Genomic DNA, 17,471 nt, shown 5'->3' on the forward strand with positions numbered 1-17,471 from the left:
TAACCCTTAACCATAAGGACAGAGATATGGTCCATCTTCAGGATGCTAAGTCATAATTCCCTCCTTTCTTTTAACAGCTAGGACTTTCAGAAGTAACCTCCATGCTCCTGAACACATGAGGTTGCTTGGTTGATGTCCAGAGAATGTTTGGAGTGCCAGAGGCCATCCTCAAATACTTCAGCTTCCAAAGACAGGATGCTAGTCAATACAGTAACTTTAGAAAAAGGTTGTGACTCATTCTGCCTTTCCTGGCAAATTCTAATGAATTTTTTTGTTTCCTCAGTACTTCCTCTCATTTGGAGCTGGACAACAGTATCACCACTGGGCTGTATTTGGTCTAGCTGAGATGCAGTTAATTTTCTTTGCACCAGCCCTCAGTGTGATATGCTTTGCATTGGTAGCCACAGCGTTCTTGATAACACCCCAGGGTTTGGCTACTGCTGGGCAGCACTGGCACAGCACCAGCGCTGTCTCCCCCATGTTCTGTCCCCCCACCAGTAGACTAGGGGTAAGCAAGATCTTGGGAAGGGACACAAATAGGCCAGCTGACCCAAACAGACCAAAGGGGTATTCCATATCATGTGATATATAAATACCATAAAACATAAAAGATGTAAAAGCTAAGAAAAAGAGGAAGACGGAGGAGGCATTAATTATTTACAACATTTGCCTTGCAGAGCAATGGCTACTTGTGTTAAAGTCCTGCTTCTCAGGAAGTGGCCTGACATCATTTGCTAATGTGATGAATGGAATAAAATTTGTCTTTTTCCTTGGCTTGTATGCATGCAACCTTTTGCTTTTGCTTTTGCTTTAGTAAAATGCTTTCTCTTAACCCACAAGTTGTCTTCCATTTTATTCTCTTTCTCCTCTCCAGCAGAGGAGGGGGTGTGGTAAGGTGGCTTGGTGGGCATCAGGCATCTAGCCAGGACCAAGCCACCACTGTTCTTTTTGGCTCCCAATGTGGGCAGAGACAATGACAGTTTTATATCATGCATGCCATCATTGTAGTGGTTATCAAGTAGCAAGCTTCTCTGCAGGAAACGAAGTTTGTCAGCTGCTTATCTCTTTATTTTGCCAAGTTTGGGAGCACGTTAATATAAACAATGACTTTGTCCTTACATTGATGGCTTTGCCATGCTGTGGGAGCTATCTTGTGGAGATTATGAGGGAATACATCTCCCTTTCTCTGCCTATGATTGATATAGATGGTTTTATTACGCAGACTCCCACAGTCCTTGTTCATCCCTACAGTAAGCTATTTAATACTAATAATTAATACTGCTAGCATGTTAGGGGATTTGTGTCATCTGGTGCTGTATAAAGGAAAACAGAAGATACAACTGTTACTCATGCTGAAGCCCTGCTTCCCAGGAAATGGCCAGACATCAGTTGCTGCTAGTAAGTAGAGAATGAAATCTTTGTATTTTTCCTTTGCCTGCATGCAGCCTTTCACTTTTGCTTCAGTAAACTATCTTATCTCGATCGTAATGGTTGTTTTCCATTTTATTTTTTTTCTCCTTTTTCAGGGGAGAGAAAAGCTGAAAAGTGGGACTGATAAAGTGGCATCCAGCCAAGGTCAACTCACCATTTGGGCCAATGCATATTGTCCACCAATCTTATTTTTGATGTAAAAATTCTGGATTTGCTCTAGTAAGAAATATTTTTGTTCATTGGTACATGAGGAGCAATGGGATATCCCAAAGGGCACCGGGAAAGATCTTCCCTTGAGCTCAGAATCACAGGGGATTGATCGTTCCTTTTAGACAAGCTTGTGAGAGTTGTCTGCCCAACCTGAGTAAAACCAATGCTTTAAAATAAAATTGGCAACCTGGGAAACCACTGCAGGCACTGCCACTTCCCAAGAAGGACTGGCCAATGCAAGCACAGAAGGCCCAGGTCTCGGTGCAGTTTCCCTCAGTTATGAAGTACGCAACTGCCTCAGACAGCTTTTTCGGAGCATGCCCTTATCGCCAGGACTCGTCACAGAAGCTGCACTTTTGCAGCCTAACCAGAACTGCAAACTCCTGTTGCACGGCGTGCCGCTAGGCGCTCCTGACAGCTAATCTTTTAAGTGTTTTGTTGCAATCCCAAATCAGAAGGAAGACACAACATCCACTAAACCACTCGCGCCCGCTCCGCCTCCCCCACACCGCCCCCTCCGCACTGCCCCCTAGCGGCCCCTCCGCGCGGTGCAGCGCCGGGCGCCCCCACGGCCGCGGCGGCGCTCCGAGGGAAGGGGCGGGGCTGCCCCTGCCGCGCCCACTGAGGGAGCGCGAGCGTGGCGGCTTCGCGGCAAGGGGCGTGGCCGGGGCGCGAGGCTCCGCCCGCCTCTCTCCGCCAATGGGGAAAGGCGCCTCGGGGGGCGGGGCTGCCGCAGGCCGCGCGGGGGCGGGGCCGGGCGCGGAGTTGCCGCAGCGCCGCCGCTTGTAAACAGATCCCGCCCCACGTGACGCGCGCGCGGTGCTTGCGCGGGGGCGCCGCGCATTGTCCGCGTTGGTGACCGGCGGGACCCGCGCGGGCAGCCGCAAGAGGCGATTCCCGTCCGCCCTTACTCCCTCGTCGCTCCGGTGGGGAAGCAGCGCACCCCCCCTTGTACCCCGGCCGCTAAGATGGCTGGTGGTGGGCGGTAAGGCGGCGCGGGGCTGCGGAGTAGCTGACGGGACGGCAGCGCGGAGGGCGGGCGGCGTGTGCCCGTGTGCGGAGCCGCGCAGCGCCATGTCCGCCTTCGCCCTGGAGGAGACGCTGGAGGCTGACTGGGTGGCCGTCAGGCCGCACGCCTTCCAGGAGCGGGAGAAGCACAAGTTCGCTTTCATCGTGGCCTGGAACGAGATCGAGGGCAAGTTCGCCATCACCTGCCACAACCGCACGGCGCAGCGTCAGCGCAGCGGCTCCCGCGAGCTGCGCCGCGGTGGCCCCGAGGCCGGAGCCGCTCCCAAGGCCGGCGGCCCCGCGGTGCGCAGAGACCCGGGGCCGCCCCGGGGCTGCGCCCACCCCCGGGCCGAGGCGCTGCCCAAGAGCCCGCTGCGCGCCAAGGGCAGCCCGGCGCGGAGGCCGCAGCGCGGCTCGGAGGCGGCAGGTGCCGCCGAGGAGATCGAAGTGCTGGAGCTGGGGAAGGAGGACGTGGCCGCCGCGCTGTCGCTGCCGCCCTCGCCGCCGCGGGCGAGCGAGCCGGGCGCTCCCGACGCGGAGCCCGTGGGGGAGGAGTGCAGCTGGGCCGGCCTCTTCTCCTTCCAAGATTTGCGGGCCGTGCACCAGCAGCTGTGCTCGGTGAACTCGGAGCTGGAGCCCTACCTGCCTGCCTTCCCCGAGGAGCCCTCGGGCATGTGGACGGTGCTGTTCGGAGCGCCGGAACTATCCGAGCAGGAGATGGACGCTCTCTGCTGCGAGCTGCAAGTTTACTTGGTTCACAGCTTGGATACCTGTGGCTGGAAGATCCTTTCACAGGTGCTCTTCACCGAGACCGACGACCCCGAAGAGTATTACGAGAGCCTGAGTGAGCTGCGACAGAAGGGGTACGAGGAGGTGCTCCAGAGGGCCCGCAGGCGCATCCAGGAGGTGAGGCTACTGCGTGGTCCAGATGCCCCCGCTTTAGTGTCGCATTTAATTTAATCTGTGACTTCTTTTTAGTCGTTCTCTTCCTTGTTCTTGCTGTCGTGTTCCTTAGTGAGAAAATGAGGCTTAACCTTTCCAAGGTCTCTAGGGCCAGGATTTAAGGTGATGCAGATTTTCCTTCTCACCTGAGTGTGTCTCAGTACTTTTTTCTGTAAAGTGTAATGCAGATGTTTGTGAATAAATATCCGATGGATTTGGCAAGGTCTTGCTCCCTTGTTTTTATTCTTGCAGTGATTTGCAGGAGCATGTATTGGGGTCTGAATTTTTCTGTTAAATGGGAGCGGCAGCAACATGTGGTGTTTATTTTGACAGTACAGTTTAGGCATTTGACGCCAAAAAATTCGAGGTTCATACAGGCCCTGGATGTTGAGCCTGGTATTTATATAGTGAGATTATGTTTTCCAGTGAAGTTGAATTTCGTTCAGCTGAGAAGTTCACAGAGTTGGGATTTTTTAAGAAAGCAATTTGTCTGATCTTGTGGGGTATTTATGTGTTGCTGTTGGTAGTGTCTGTCAAGACTTGGATGTTTCAGGAAACTCCATGTCTTTCCTACACCATATACTGTTTTAGAGTAGTTGATGATGTCGTTCTAACTAACTTTTAGCGTGTGTGAGAATTTTTACACTTAATCAATGTTCGTGGACTGAGGTGTATGAGGACTCAAATTTCCCCAGTATAAAATAAGAATTTTACACTTGTTTTTGTGCTTCAGTGGCTTTGGTCCAGAATGTACCCGGATCTGTCAAGGTGTGACTATAAGTATGAATCAGGTTACAGTATTCTTAAGATGATGTTTGCAAAATAAAGACTGTTGTGGATATAGATGAAATTTGGCTGCTTCAGCTACCGACATATATCCTGCCAATACTCTTTTAAAAAATGTGAGGTGGTGATTGTTTTTTCCTTGGTGGAGTGTCAGCATATCTTCTTGCTTCCTGATGACATGGTTTTGAGTCTGTAGAATTCAGGCCAAGCTTTTCCTTGGTGACTGGAGTTACAGAGTATGAGAAAATTGTAATATCAGTGATGTAATCATGGTAAGAACATCCAAGTATAGCATTGCCAGCTAAATTTTATTTCCAAATTGTTGTGTTAGGGTATGTAATTTTGATTTTTCTTTTTTTTAGTGTGTATTTAACGTATTGAATTAAATCTTGCAGTTTGGTGTACAATTGGTAATTAGTGTGATAAGATTCAGCAGTAGTTTTAGTCCAGAGAATATGAAAGCATATCGTCTTTCACTGGTTTTTTTTGACTGCATGAATGTTTGGGAGTGTGTGCTTAGATCAGATTTAGCCTTCAACTCAGCAGTTTTTACAAGGAACTGTGCAGGACAAGAGAAGTTCCTGTTAAATATGTGGAATTTGGGAACTGGGTACCCAACTCGAGGGATGTGGTGGTTTTGAGGAAAGACTATTTAGGAATTATTGATCAAGAACTATTTGTTTCTTGGAGAATCTCAATTTCTATTTTGTTAGTACCAGTACTATGGGAAAAAATAAATTTGTACTCTAAGCTATATAATTTTGTTCTCTGTTAATGTTCTAAACTTGGTGCCGACAAAATGGCAGAGTCTATGTATGTATCTGACTACAGTACAACCTTCCTTTACCATGGTAACTAGTCTGGTAGCATACCTAAAGTCAGTGCAGCTGTACTTCTGTCAATTGTGTAAGTTGATGCTTCTTTAATTAAAGGTAGTTCATGTTTAAGAAAAGAAACCAGTGGAATGACCTGCTCTTTCCCTCTTGGCTCTCGGGTTTCCCTTTTTCTTACCTGTTAGGGGTTTACTTGGTCTACAGGAAATGTCTTTCTTTTTGGCAAGTGCTGATGCTCTTTGTCTTTGCAATTCTAAGCAAATGAAGCAGTGGATGATGTAGTTTCTGAAGTAAAGGTTTTTTTACTTTAAAGAAAACCTAGTAAGTCCATATTTTGTCTCACACTTAATTTCGTTTTCCATCTGTGCTGGAGGTCTGTGAGCTGATAGCAGGAGTGTTGGATCCAAGCAGTTTTGTCTCTTATAAGAACATTTTGGGAAAAGAGGAAGTGATCGAGAAGCACTGGTAACCAGAATGGTATCTAGCAGGGTGTGTGAAGGGTCTTCATTAATGTAAAATTGTGCAACTCCAAAGACCTTGACTTAGCATCTTAAAATGTGCCTCTGTGGTTTATAGGTATTTCATATATCTCTTCTATTTCCCAGGAGAAATTCCGCTGTGCAGGTAGAATATTACTTGAGAAGTTCTTGCAGTTCCTGTTGATTTGAGTTCTTTGGGGTAGAGAAGCAAAATGAGCAGCCAAATCTCATGTTCATTGTTATAGCATCCTCTACTTGGACATTCCTTGCTTTCCATAACTTACACACAAGCCAGTTTATTTTCACAGCAGTTAGTAATAGTTGCTTTTTGTAATAGTAATTTTTAACTCACTCTGAATTTTAGGCCGTTTAATAACCCATAAGAATGTTGCAAGTAGAAACAGATCCAAGATGAGTAGGTAAAATAGTTGTAGAGGAACTGTATGACCTGGGATTCATTTCTTCTGCCTGATTACCAGTTTTGAAATAGCACTTCTTTTATTTTTTTTCAAATAAAACTAATAATTCTGGAGTAGTTGAGGAATTTAATTTAAAGTAAAAACTAACTAAGTTTATACTTGTTTAAAAAAATCCTCAGGTGCTCAGCTAAAAGATAAAAATGTGTTATTTCAACAGAGAGTATGCCATTGAATCCTTATTTGGGATCCCAGCTTCTTGGGCAGTATTTCCAAAATACTAAACTTCGTGTCAAGAAGACAGAAAATGTTTGTCTCTGTACTCTTGCTCCTGCCAATTTCCTGTCGATGTTCCTCCTATATATAGAAGAGCTTTTCTAGGCTAAGTGTACATGTTTGTGCATTTCAGGGAGTTCAGTGACATCAGAATTCTGTATCTCTTTGTCCATGCTGTGTTCTCAAAAGGCTGAAGGTAGTCATGTTTTCCTGTATAAAAAGTGGTGTTAGTGTAAACTGTGATTAAGAGGGATGGGTGGCTTAGTCATGCCCTGGACACATTTCATTGTGTGCTCTTGCATAGCAAGTTGAGGGTTTGGGAAGCCTATATGTACATTACACGTCTATTCTGCATGTTTGAATTATCACCCCCTGGGAATGTTCCTGTTCCATATAGCTCTTAGTTGTCCTGGAAGACTGAAATTTGGTGGATGATAGTCTACAGGACCTTGAGTGCTAGGTATAGAACTAGTCAGAAACTTGCTTTGGTTTTCTTTTTGCTTTATAAAATCCATGAATTCCAGTGCTTTTAGGTAGACAAAGACAGTTTTGTATCCCTGTTCTGTGTGTGTTCTTTTGAATTTTTTTTTTAAATATAAAAGTTCAAACCATTTTAAGGGCATGATTAAGTTCGGAAGAAGTTGTGAAAGCATCTTATCTTTGGTGGCTGACTTAGGACTGCCTTGAAAGTGAGGACCTACTGCTATTTTTAGTCTTCGTCTCCTGTATAGTGATATATTTGCTAGGCATGAGAATAGTCCTGAAAACCTTTTTCTTGTGTTGCTTGGCTTAATTTTCTTTCAATTCAAAGAACCAGAAAGGCTAAGGAAAAACAAACATATTTTGGTACAGTAACAACTTGTATGAGAAGAAAATGTAGGGTTTTTTGATGGAGTGGTATGTGGTCATTTTATATCCTTCAATAATCAGATAATTTTTTTCTAAATTACTTTTTGCATGTTTAGTAGGCAATGTTCTTTCTGTTTTGAATTAATGAAATGAGCTTGTCAAATCAGAGGAAGTGACAAGAAATTGGTTCAGTTATATGTCATGGATTTTCACATTTGTTACTTTCCAATATGTATTTCTACAATATTGTCACTCATTTCTGTTTATATAAAAAAGGTAAATAATATCCAATAATACTTGGTTTTGTTGAAGCAGTTCTAATATTTTGGTAATAAATAATGTTCAGGATCATCTCAGTAACTAGGAGAATTTAATGTCATTGTTTTTGGCCATATGCATTCAGTTCTAAAATAAATGTTTATATGGTAGGTAGTGGGGCACTGTAACAAAAGTGGAAGTTTTCCAAAAGTGAGGTGGCTGGTTGCTGTTCAGTGATCTACAGCTAGGCACAATGAGATTTAAAGAGAGTTTCAACATCAGACTCAAAAGTAATGGAAAAGTAAATATAAAACATTGCGAGAAAGTATTTGGTGTTCCAGTAACAGAGGAAGAATGTTAGCAGCAGTATTGTTTCCATCAAAATTTAACACCTTTCTATGCAAGAAGAAAGAATAACTGAATATTGTATTGAACTGTGATAGCTAGGTTTTAAAAATACATAAGGTGTTTTGGTAGGTGTCTTGGATTGATGTTATGATAATCCTTTATCCCCTATCGTTGGCTTATATGCCCAAGAGAGAAAAATGTGTGGTCCTGTCTCTTTAACTGCACCCAGCCGCAGAGAGAAACGCGGGTTGTTTTGAAAACATTTTCCCCAAGCCTCGCTCCGGGGGAGGATTCGTCGCCCGGCAGAGACTGCGTGCTGGACGGGGGTCGGAGTGAGCTCTGTTCCCGTTTTTTTTCATTTTTTTCTTTTTCCTCGTTTGGACCCCTTCTCTTCGATCTGCTTTGCCACCCGGAGACCCAGGAGGGCCAGAGGACAGCAGAGCTCTCCAGGGAGCTCCACCCGGCCCCGGGTGGGGGGCGAGGGGGAGAGGGGCTGCGTCTGAGAGAAGGACTTTTTAATCAGGTTGAATAACTCCTTTTGACCTTGGTTTTCCCCTTCCGCTGTGCCTTGCAGGGCACACTGCGTGGTTTTGTCAAATAAATAGTTTTTTTCTTCACTTCCATCTAAGAGGTCCTGTTGTGGGTGGGGGAGGGGGTGTCGGGGCCCTTCGCTCTCGGAGGAGAGAGAGTCTTATCATTAACCCGAGACAGTAGGGAACAGAACACTGGTTTAGATTTAGCTTCGGGAGCACAGAGGATGAAAATAAGATACTCTGGATTTTTTTTTCCTCTTGACATGAGGAGAGTAGAGTTAAGACTAATGCTGAGCATTGGAGAAATCCAAGCAACTTTTGTTGGAATGCCCTTTTTTGTATTTCTTATGTGTAGAGTTAACACTTGTTCCAATATCACTGTTTGGATTCTAAATCCTTTGTAAATGAGCTGTTTAAGTGCTGAAATAGTACTGTAAGTTAATACTACCCAAAATAAAATGTCAGCAGCTGTAGGGTATGCTCAGTAGAACACGCAGGTAGCCTCCAGGCTCTTAGGAGACATCTACATGACATTAGTACTCTGGCTAGTACTGAGCTTCTACTAGAGCAAGCTGACAACAGCTACTGCAGATGTTTCCGAAAATGTCAGTACTTGAAACAATGTACATTTCTGCAAAACCTGCACAAATTATATGCACACAAAGAAAAGGACATTGTCTTGGAAAATTAGATCTTTCTTGACAGAACTTAAGTCTTGGATGGAAAATAAAAGTACATTGTCGTAGAATATAGCAATATTAGTTAGTAAGTCTGAACTTAATTTTTAGAAAGTGAAGACAGCAGCTTGCCAGTCTCATAATAAATTTCCTTATCCAAATACTTGGGAGGAAAAAAAATGAAAGAAAGTGCAGTATATGCTCTTTTTAACTGCCTGAAGTGGGACTGGGGAACCATTTATCTTTTACTTCAGGGAGTATTCTGATGGCTGAGATAATTTTATATGATATTCCCCTTGTTTCTATAGATGTAGAGGTAAATTTTCCTTTGTTTTTTATTTAAAGTTGTTAATACCCATCTGCAGTATTTTCATATGACAATATTTTGAAGAGGTGTGAACAATCTATGTAATAATAGATTCTGTAAACAATTGTGTGACTCAGGATTCACAATTTCCTTAGTTTCTTAGCTTTAAGAGATGGTGTTGGGTTGTACTTTCTTTGTGTTTACCTTTGTCGTGCATATTTTTTTCTTATTTTTTTCCACCATTATTTTCTTTCTCTTCAATTAAATGTTCCCCCTTCAAGTAAATGCTGCTTAAAACTGCTTTCTTAAGCCAGTAACATTTTTTCATCTTCTTTTCTGGCTGACATAGTGTTATTACCTAGGCAGGTTTTGAACTTGAAAGCAGATTAATTCTAATAATTTTCTCTTTTTTATGTTTCTTTCTGTAACATGATAAGACACTGTTTACAAATAGTCAGGGAGGATTATGTGCTTTACATATGTAAATATTGCTACCACAAAGCTGAAGAAGGCATTGAGAAGCAGAGATTTTTTGAAATTAGTGCATTTTTTCTTTTTGAGGATGTGCTTTTAACATTTCTTTTTTAATATTAGTAGAAACATAGCATTGCAATGCACCAGGATATTGCTGTTACTGGAGAGAAGTTCAGTTGAAGTTCTGGGCTCAGTCCAGCTAAAGATATATCTGCCAAACTTTATTTTTGTAAGAGATGAAAACGTAGTGATCAGAAATATGGTAGAGAGAGAAGGAAGATAGGACAGGAGGAGAAGGAAGAAAAATTATGATATTCTAAGGATAACAGAGCATTGCTGAGTTAGTCAATGTGTATATGTATCTGTTTTGATGAGAAGACAGCTTCCCTGGCAAGCCAGGCTTTGGACCTGATCATCTGGAGCCATTGACTGTAGATGTAAATAGAACACTGGTGGTATATCAGCATGACTCTGCTCACCAGTTACAAAAATTTTGGCAGATACTGTTTTCAATTCCAAACCTTTCATTGGTAGGGTCCTATCTCTGTGTTTCCTTTCTACCTATTCTTTTCTGGGCGTGGTATTTATGTAGTAGCATCGAATGTATGGCTGTGGGGTTTTTTTGGTTACTATTCACAAACATTACCCATTCAGACAAATTTGAATGCTTGGTGGACCTTTTTTTGTTAAGGATTTGCTTCTGGCAAGGTGTTACAAAACACTTCCAGTCATTCCGCAACTTTTTTGTTTTGTTTTAAAGGAAAATGTATACCTCTGCTTTCTTAAATGCATAAAACAACCCAAACTTTTCATTATCTACTGTTACAATACTTTCCAAAATGCATTTGTAGACAAGTGGTTCTGATCTTCTTTTGGAGAAATGCTGTGATGTTAGTGTGAGGGAACTGGATGGATTTGTGGGGTTTTTTTCTCTGAAAAATGTTGTTTAAATTATCAATTAGCATTTATTTGTGGTGACTTGCAGGCAATTGGTATGGGTCATCGAAAATTAACAGTAGTACAAATTTTCACGTAACAGTATTGCATCATTACTTGTTTTGAGCTACTTCAGGGAGGGAGTATTGAAAAAAAATTTCAATAACTTAGAATCATAGATTATTATGTTAGAAGGAACCTTACTATGTTTTCTACTTTGAGCCCCATGCTTAAAATAGAATTAGTTTTGATTAGGACTTCATTTTTTTAAAAGAAAACCTGAACTTTAAAAAATACTCTGTGTTTTATATCTGCTGTAAGGAAATTAAAAAATTAAGAAGAAAAGAAATGAAAAGAAATGAACATATTAATTAAGCTGTGAAACTTTTGAGGGGGGAAAATCTGTAGATTAGTTATAGAAGTTTCTAGAAGTTTGTAGTTTTTCTACAGTTTTAATAGGACTGTGGCTTCAGAGCCCAAATTCTTTAGCCTTCAGTAATGTGGTATTTGTTCATGGTCATCAGATATCCAATTTCAAATTGTATAATTTTGTCACTTCAGAGTAGTATAATTCAGAAAAAACTTCATATATGTAAGGAGATTAAAAAATCCCAAACTACTTGCATATTGGAGGTGTTCTGGAAAAGCTGAATGAATAGATAAATGGTATATATAATTTCAAATGTGTTTTATCGTGCTGATTTATCACACATGGATTTTATTTTGCTATAACATTTAAACTTAGTATCCTCTCCCATTTATTTCTGCCTAAAAACAGGAATAAAACCAACTCAAACAATTAGGACCACAGAATACAAGTCTGTGTTCCCCTGATGTAAATTACTTTCACCTGAAGTACTGTTCTTTTATGAAAGCGATTTAATAGCTTGTAATTTACTGTATTTGCTGTTAAGGTAGGAGGAAAAGTGTGCACAATACAGGATCTAAGGATTTTCTCGGTATCTTATTTAGCCTTTTGTTATTAGTAGTGGACTGATGTGTTCATTCTACTGGGCTTTTTTGGATGTATTCAACTTTTAAATAAAATCCCCATTATTTGAGCTTGGAAAGCTTAAAAGTGATGCAAAATGCTGTTTTCTTAGGCCTGCCTTTCCATGATTTCACCATTGTGTGAGGTGCTGTAGAGGCTGAACTCTACCAGCATTGAAAGAATACACAGAGGGCCATTTGAGGTACCTCTCAGCTGTCACCCAGCCCTAAAGGCGGTTCATCACCTGTGTTGGTGAAGGGAGCTGGAGAGCTGGATCATCAGCTTGCTAGTATTGATGGGAGGGATGCTATCGCTTTTTGTCCTTCCCCCATCCTCTTTTTGTTCCTTCCTGTTCTGCTTCTCTGTCCTTGTTTGCTGATTCAACTCAATAAACCTTAGTAAATTACTCCCAGAGACACTACAGAGTAGTTTTCTGCCAGATGCTGAGTTAGTTTGTTGAAAGGGCTGAGAAACACTAACACCATTGAAGTAGACAAGAGGCCACCTGAGAGCAGAAGGAACATGGAACTGGAGTAGAGGAGGAAAAAGAGAGGCAAGAGGGGATGGGAAGTGGAATCTTCTTTTGATAGCAGCAAGCCATTGGCTTGCCTTTAAAAAGTAAATTCACCCACACCACTACACAATCTGGTATTGTCATAATGCTTTACCTGCTTTGAATTAGATTTTCAAAAGTCTAACATAAACTTATCAGACATTTGAGAATTATTTGCTACCATGCCATATGCGTTGGAAAATTGCTAAGAGTACTAATTCAGTGCTACTGATCTAATTCTTGTGAGCTGACTTGTAACTCTTTAGGTTTTTTTTTTAGTTTTTTTTCTTACTATCAGATGTTCTTTTTTTTCATAAAAGAATTATTTGCTCTTTACTGGAGGTGGATATTTGGCTAGATCTCTGTCCTGACATTGCAAATCTCACATGAAGTATTTTAAGACTAGCACTGTAATACCTGCTAACTAAATGTATTTTTTTAATGCAAATATTAGTTTGTTTGTATATATTATATATATAAACATGTTTATATCTGTAACTATGCTAGCAGTTTAGCCCAGAGGCATGGAAGAAGAAGATGTATGGACCAAAAGTTAAAGTGTTTTATAGTACAGCCTGAACACTTAATTAATGTATGTTCTCAATCTTCTGACCTGCAGAAAAAAAATTACTTAGGACTCATTAGGATATGTATAAAGTAAGTTCTTTGCCAAGCCTTCAGGGTGAGGTGTTGCCTAGAAGTCTTTTTGTTCAGTTACCATGTTCAACCAACCAGTGATTCATTAGTGACTTTATCTTCTAGTTATTTTGCCACTTTGCAAAGGAAAGGAGTCCCAAAATGCCATAATAACTCTGAAATAGAGATCTAAACAAATCTATTTTATTCATCAAATTACATTACAATGTAAACACCTATTTCTGTGTTGCTCACAGGACAAGGTAAACCTAACACTCCTGTATGAGTGCTTCTATGCAGTTAGCCGTTGTTTACTATGATTTCTGTAGCTTATCTGTAGCTATACTACTCTAAGTAATATACTAAATTCAAACTAATACCTGGTATATATAGGCACCCCTTGACTTGACAGTCTAACTCAAGAGTGGCACACCAACATCACACAGTAAGGTAAGGTGACCAGACAAGTACCAGCCTAAAAAAGCCCTACATGGTGTTACATGCTTATCTTGTTTACAGGGAGAGAGATGCATAGTTCTAATTGTTGACATCTCCCTTTCAGGCTTTCAGAAGAGGTCTAGTGTGCCATGCATTGTTGTCAGAGTTGACAGCTTTTTGCCTGAGCCTTGTGATTTTCCAACAAGTTGTGTATGCACATACAGTTCTGCTGAGATTTCTATTTAGAATTTTGTGTGGGAGGAGAGAAGTTACATTGTTCAGTAATGATGCATACATGGAAGTAATGTTTTGGCTTACTTGGATGCATTAAAATAGTACTTCAGTTTTTCTTACTCAGTTCAGTTCTTTTCTGTGGAGTTATATTATCAGTAGTATGTTGAAATGAGGTGTGTTTTGGTAGGCAATGTAAATGTACTGGATGGCAGTAATTGTTACTGTCCAGGAGCTATTAACCTGATTGTAAGTGAGGATAACTGGTAAGAGTGAAAAGAGGCCAAGCAATCTGTGGTGGTCATACGCTTCTGGGGTGCCCTCTTGCAGTGGGTAGATGTTGTCCACCAGGTGCCCACCAGAGCTGCTCTGTGACTCTCCTCCTCAGCTCGAAAGGGCAAGAAAATGATAGAGCTCATGGGCTGAGATAAGGACAAGAAGAGATCACTGACCAGTTACTGTCACAGGCAAAGCAGAATCAACTTGGAGAAATAAATTTAATCTGTTGCCAATAAATTAATTTTGATAACGAAAAATAAAACCAAATCACAAAACATGTTCACACCACTGCTCCCTTCATCTAGGGTTTAGCTTTTCCCTACTGGTTGCTCTATTGCCTCTCCCCAGATGACATGGGAGGACAGGGAAGGGGTTTGTGGTCAGTTCATCACATGTTTTTACAGCTCCTTCCTCTTCATGCTCTTCCTCTGCTGTAGCGTAGAGACACACCCACAGGCGATAAACCTCCATGAACTTCTGGCAGTGTAGATCCATCCATCTCATTAGGTGCAGTCCTTGTGGAACAGACTGCTGCAGTATCTGTCCCCCAATAGGATTATAGCTCCTGTCAGAAGACTTAGCCAGTGTGGGCTTCCTTGTCCATAGGGCCACAGGTTGCCAGGAGCCTGCTCCAGCATGGGCTCTCTACGGAATGATGTTTTTACTTCAGGGCTCATCCATCTGCTTCTGTGTGGGGTCTTCCGCAGGCTGGAAGGCAGTCTCTACACTGGTGCTTGGTGAACCTCCCCCAGCTTCTTCTTCACTCTCTCGGGTGTGTGCAGAGTTGTTCCTCTTCTCTTGCTCCTCTCTTGATCTGCAGTTGCTGCGCCAGCAGTCTTTTCCCATCTTAAATGCATTATCCCAAAAGTGCTGTTGTGATTGTAATGCTGATGGATTTGGCCTTGGCCAGTAGTTGGGTCTGTCTTGGAGCTCACTGGCCTTAGCTCCGTTGGATGTGGATGATGCTTCTAGCATTTTCTCACAGATGCCACTCTTCTAGTTCCCCCTGCTACAAAATCCTTGCCACCTACACCCAGAATATCGCTGAGGTGCTGAGGTACATCATATACTTAGGTACACAGGCTTACTGTGTGCAGGTAAAGGACTGCTTTAAGTAGTGTTTAAAGGGGAATAATGTGGCTCATTTCATATTAGTAGCTCTTCAGAGGCCTAGAAGACAGATCTTAGGAAAGTGTTCTCTCTTATATTTTTTGTTTTAAACACCCCATGTTTTGCTTTCCAGTATATTTGTTGCATTCTTTTGTTTGCTGTTTGTCTTTTTGCATGCATGCAAACTTTGAACTTGTTTATTATGTCTGTTTTATATGTGCATTTGGTTTAATTAGTTGAATTAGCTCAGCTCTTCTTAAAATAGCCATTTAAAAAACTCTCCCCACATCCAGACAATAACCTTGGCAGTGTATCAGCATACACTTCAATTCCCTGTCTTCAGAAGCTGCTTTGAAAGAAACTGGACACCTTTTGTCCACTTGGTTGGTGGTCGATTGCTGTGTTAAATTAGTATGGAATTCACTTGTTTTTATCTTTTTTTTTTATCTTAAGAGGTTAAACAGATGTAGTACTGGATCCAGTACTTCCCATGCTAGTTAGTATTATCTAATTTATTTATGACATCCTCCCTCTGTATCTAGATTTTGTGTCCTTTAGATGATTTCTGCCCCAGCAGTAAAATGTAATTCAGATCTGTGTAGGAGAGTCTGGCTTTGGTCTGTTACTGCTACAGTAATGCAACTGATCTTTTTATACTACAAAGGTAAGGATTGTTCATGATAATGCAAACATGCAAACAGCTGGATATCTGGCAAGTCTTAATCTTTTAACTACAATGGGTGACATTTAAGTACAGGCCCACATGTTTGTAAGAGCGAGAAAAGCAGTTTGCCTGTAGTGAAGATTTCATGTAATTGAGACTCCTGGTTATTGTCAGGACATGTGAGAGTGTGTTTACTTTTAACAATTATTTCTTTTGTTTGTTTAAAGGAACAGTTCTAAGCACATTCTGATGTAAAAAATGGTTGCCTTCTAAGTTTGGTTGCTAAAATTTTCCATACAGGTGTACTCTGTTGTCGCTGTTGAGCAGCTAGCAGAGTAATGAAGGCACCAGTTCTCAGTGGCAAGAAGGAATGACCTTTATTGTTTTGATTTCATCATATATATAGAGTATTCAAAAGTCACCCAGATTGGTCGGTCAGAAGCCTTCCCCCAGGCCTCATTGGCCAGGCCTGCACTGTCCAAGTTCTGGGACACTGTTCCAATGACATCCAAACTTTATCTTTATTTACAAAACACAAGAAAATTCTCATGGGAAAAACCTGTGCTAGCCACACTCTGTAGCTTTTGCTTCTTTATAGCTAATTGTCTGAAGCTCATTGCACACTATTGCCAGTGCATCAGCAGCAGGGTTGGGTATTTTACTCTTAGGATTGCTGTTCTGAGGAGAAAGGATGGAGTATCTAAAAACTACTCTCTCTGCAGTACTGTACTTCTCTCTGACAGCAGCTATCCATAGTTTTACCTGTGAAACTGAATATGCTGCTTCATTTTAAATCTTTAGAACTGTACTTGGAAGTGGCAGGTAATACTGTCAGGCTTCTGAGAATCTAAATTCATAGGAAAATAGGGTATTCTGTAGTTATTTCAGAAGCATGAAGGAGCTTAGGAAGATACTGAAAAATCTCTCTATAGCTGGTTTCACCAAAAAATGGTTATGTGTCATATTGCAATGTTTTTATAAAATACACCCAAAAAATAGGAGTAACAGGGGAAGTTTTGGGAGTAATAGCAAAGGAAATGTGAGACTTGACTCTTTAGTGATTAAATCAAGCTTTGGATTATGCTCCCAGCGGAGGTCAACCTGCACATAATTACACTGTCTGCTGTAATGCTTTTAAAGCTTTTTGGACAAAATAAAAAAAGTACAGAAGACAGAAATAATCTTTGTTATATAGTTCAAATATATGTGCTGTTGCAGTGAAAAAAAAAATTGTTTCCGCTGGTCAGAGTGTATCTGCATAATAGTTGCCCAAAATATATGGATTCATTTAGTTGTGAACAATGTAACATCTGTGAAACATGATTCTTAAAATAAATGCAGCATTCAATGGGTATAGAGCTAGTCAGGCCTGCACAGGATGTTACTCCACTCTCTTCCACCCACTTCTTTAAATAATATAATTAAAAAATTGTGAAAGTCAAAAATTCATACTGAGACTGTGAACACTGAGTGTCTGTGCTGAGAACTAGTCTTCACTGGGGCATAAAACGTGGCACAAAAATTGTTCATGTATTTTGTGCCAACACCTTGAAAACTGCCTGGCTTTAATGTAACCAGGTTGGTCTAGACACTTGGCTAAGACTCATTTAGGAAATGACAGTGTGAAAATGGGAGCATACAGAATCAAACTACCTGTGAGTTTGTGGAGGGTGTGGTTTCCATTATGACATTAATTCAGTGGATTCTGTGCTAGTCCCAGCATCCCAGGTATCTACTAGTCTGAATACTATCTGGATGGCAGCCAGCTGAAAAAATGCTTCAGCTGACTTTGATCCAGAACAAGAA

At 41.5% G+C, this 17,471-nt stretch overlaps 1 protein-coding gene across 1 annotated transcript in view; it reads left to right on the top strand.

Annotated features, from left to right (window-relative positions):
• The first annotated feature begins 2,430 nt into the window (after positions 1–2,430).
• JMY (junction mediating and regulatory protein, p53 cofactor) overlaps positions 2,431–17,471 on the top strand; it is a 66,513-nt gene continuing 51,472 nt past the window's right edge. The window contains exon 1 of the mRNA XM_085042296.1: positions 2,431–3,555. Coding sequence (XP_084898422.1) covers positions 2,716–3,555 — 840 coding nt within the window. The 5' untranslated portion in view covers positions 2,431–2,715. The remainder of the gene's footprint in view (positions 3,556–17,471) is intronic.

This window comes from Lichenostomus cassidix, chromosome Z (assembly GCF_008360975.1).
Source record: "Lichenostomus cassidix isolate B80296 chromosome Z, HeHo_3.0, whole genome shotgun sequence".
Taxonomy (NCBI): Eukaryota; Metazoa; Chordata; class Aves; order Passeriformes; family Meliphagidae; genus Lichenostomus; species Lichenostomus cassidix.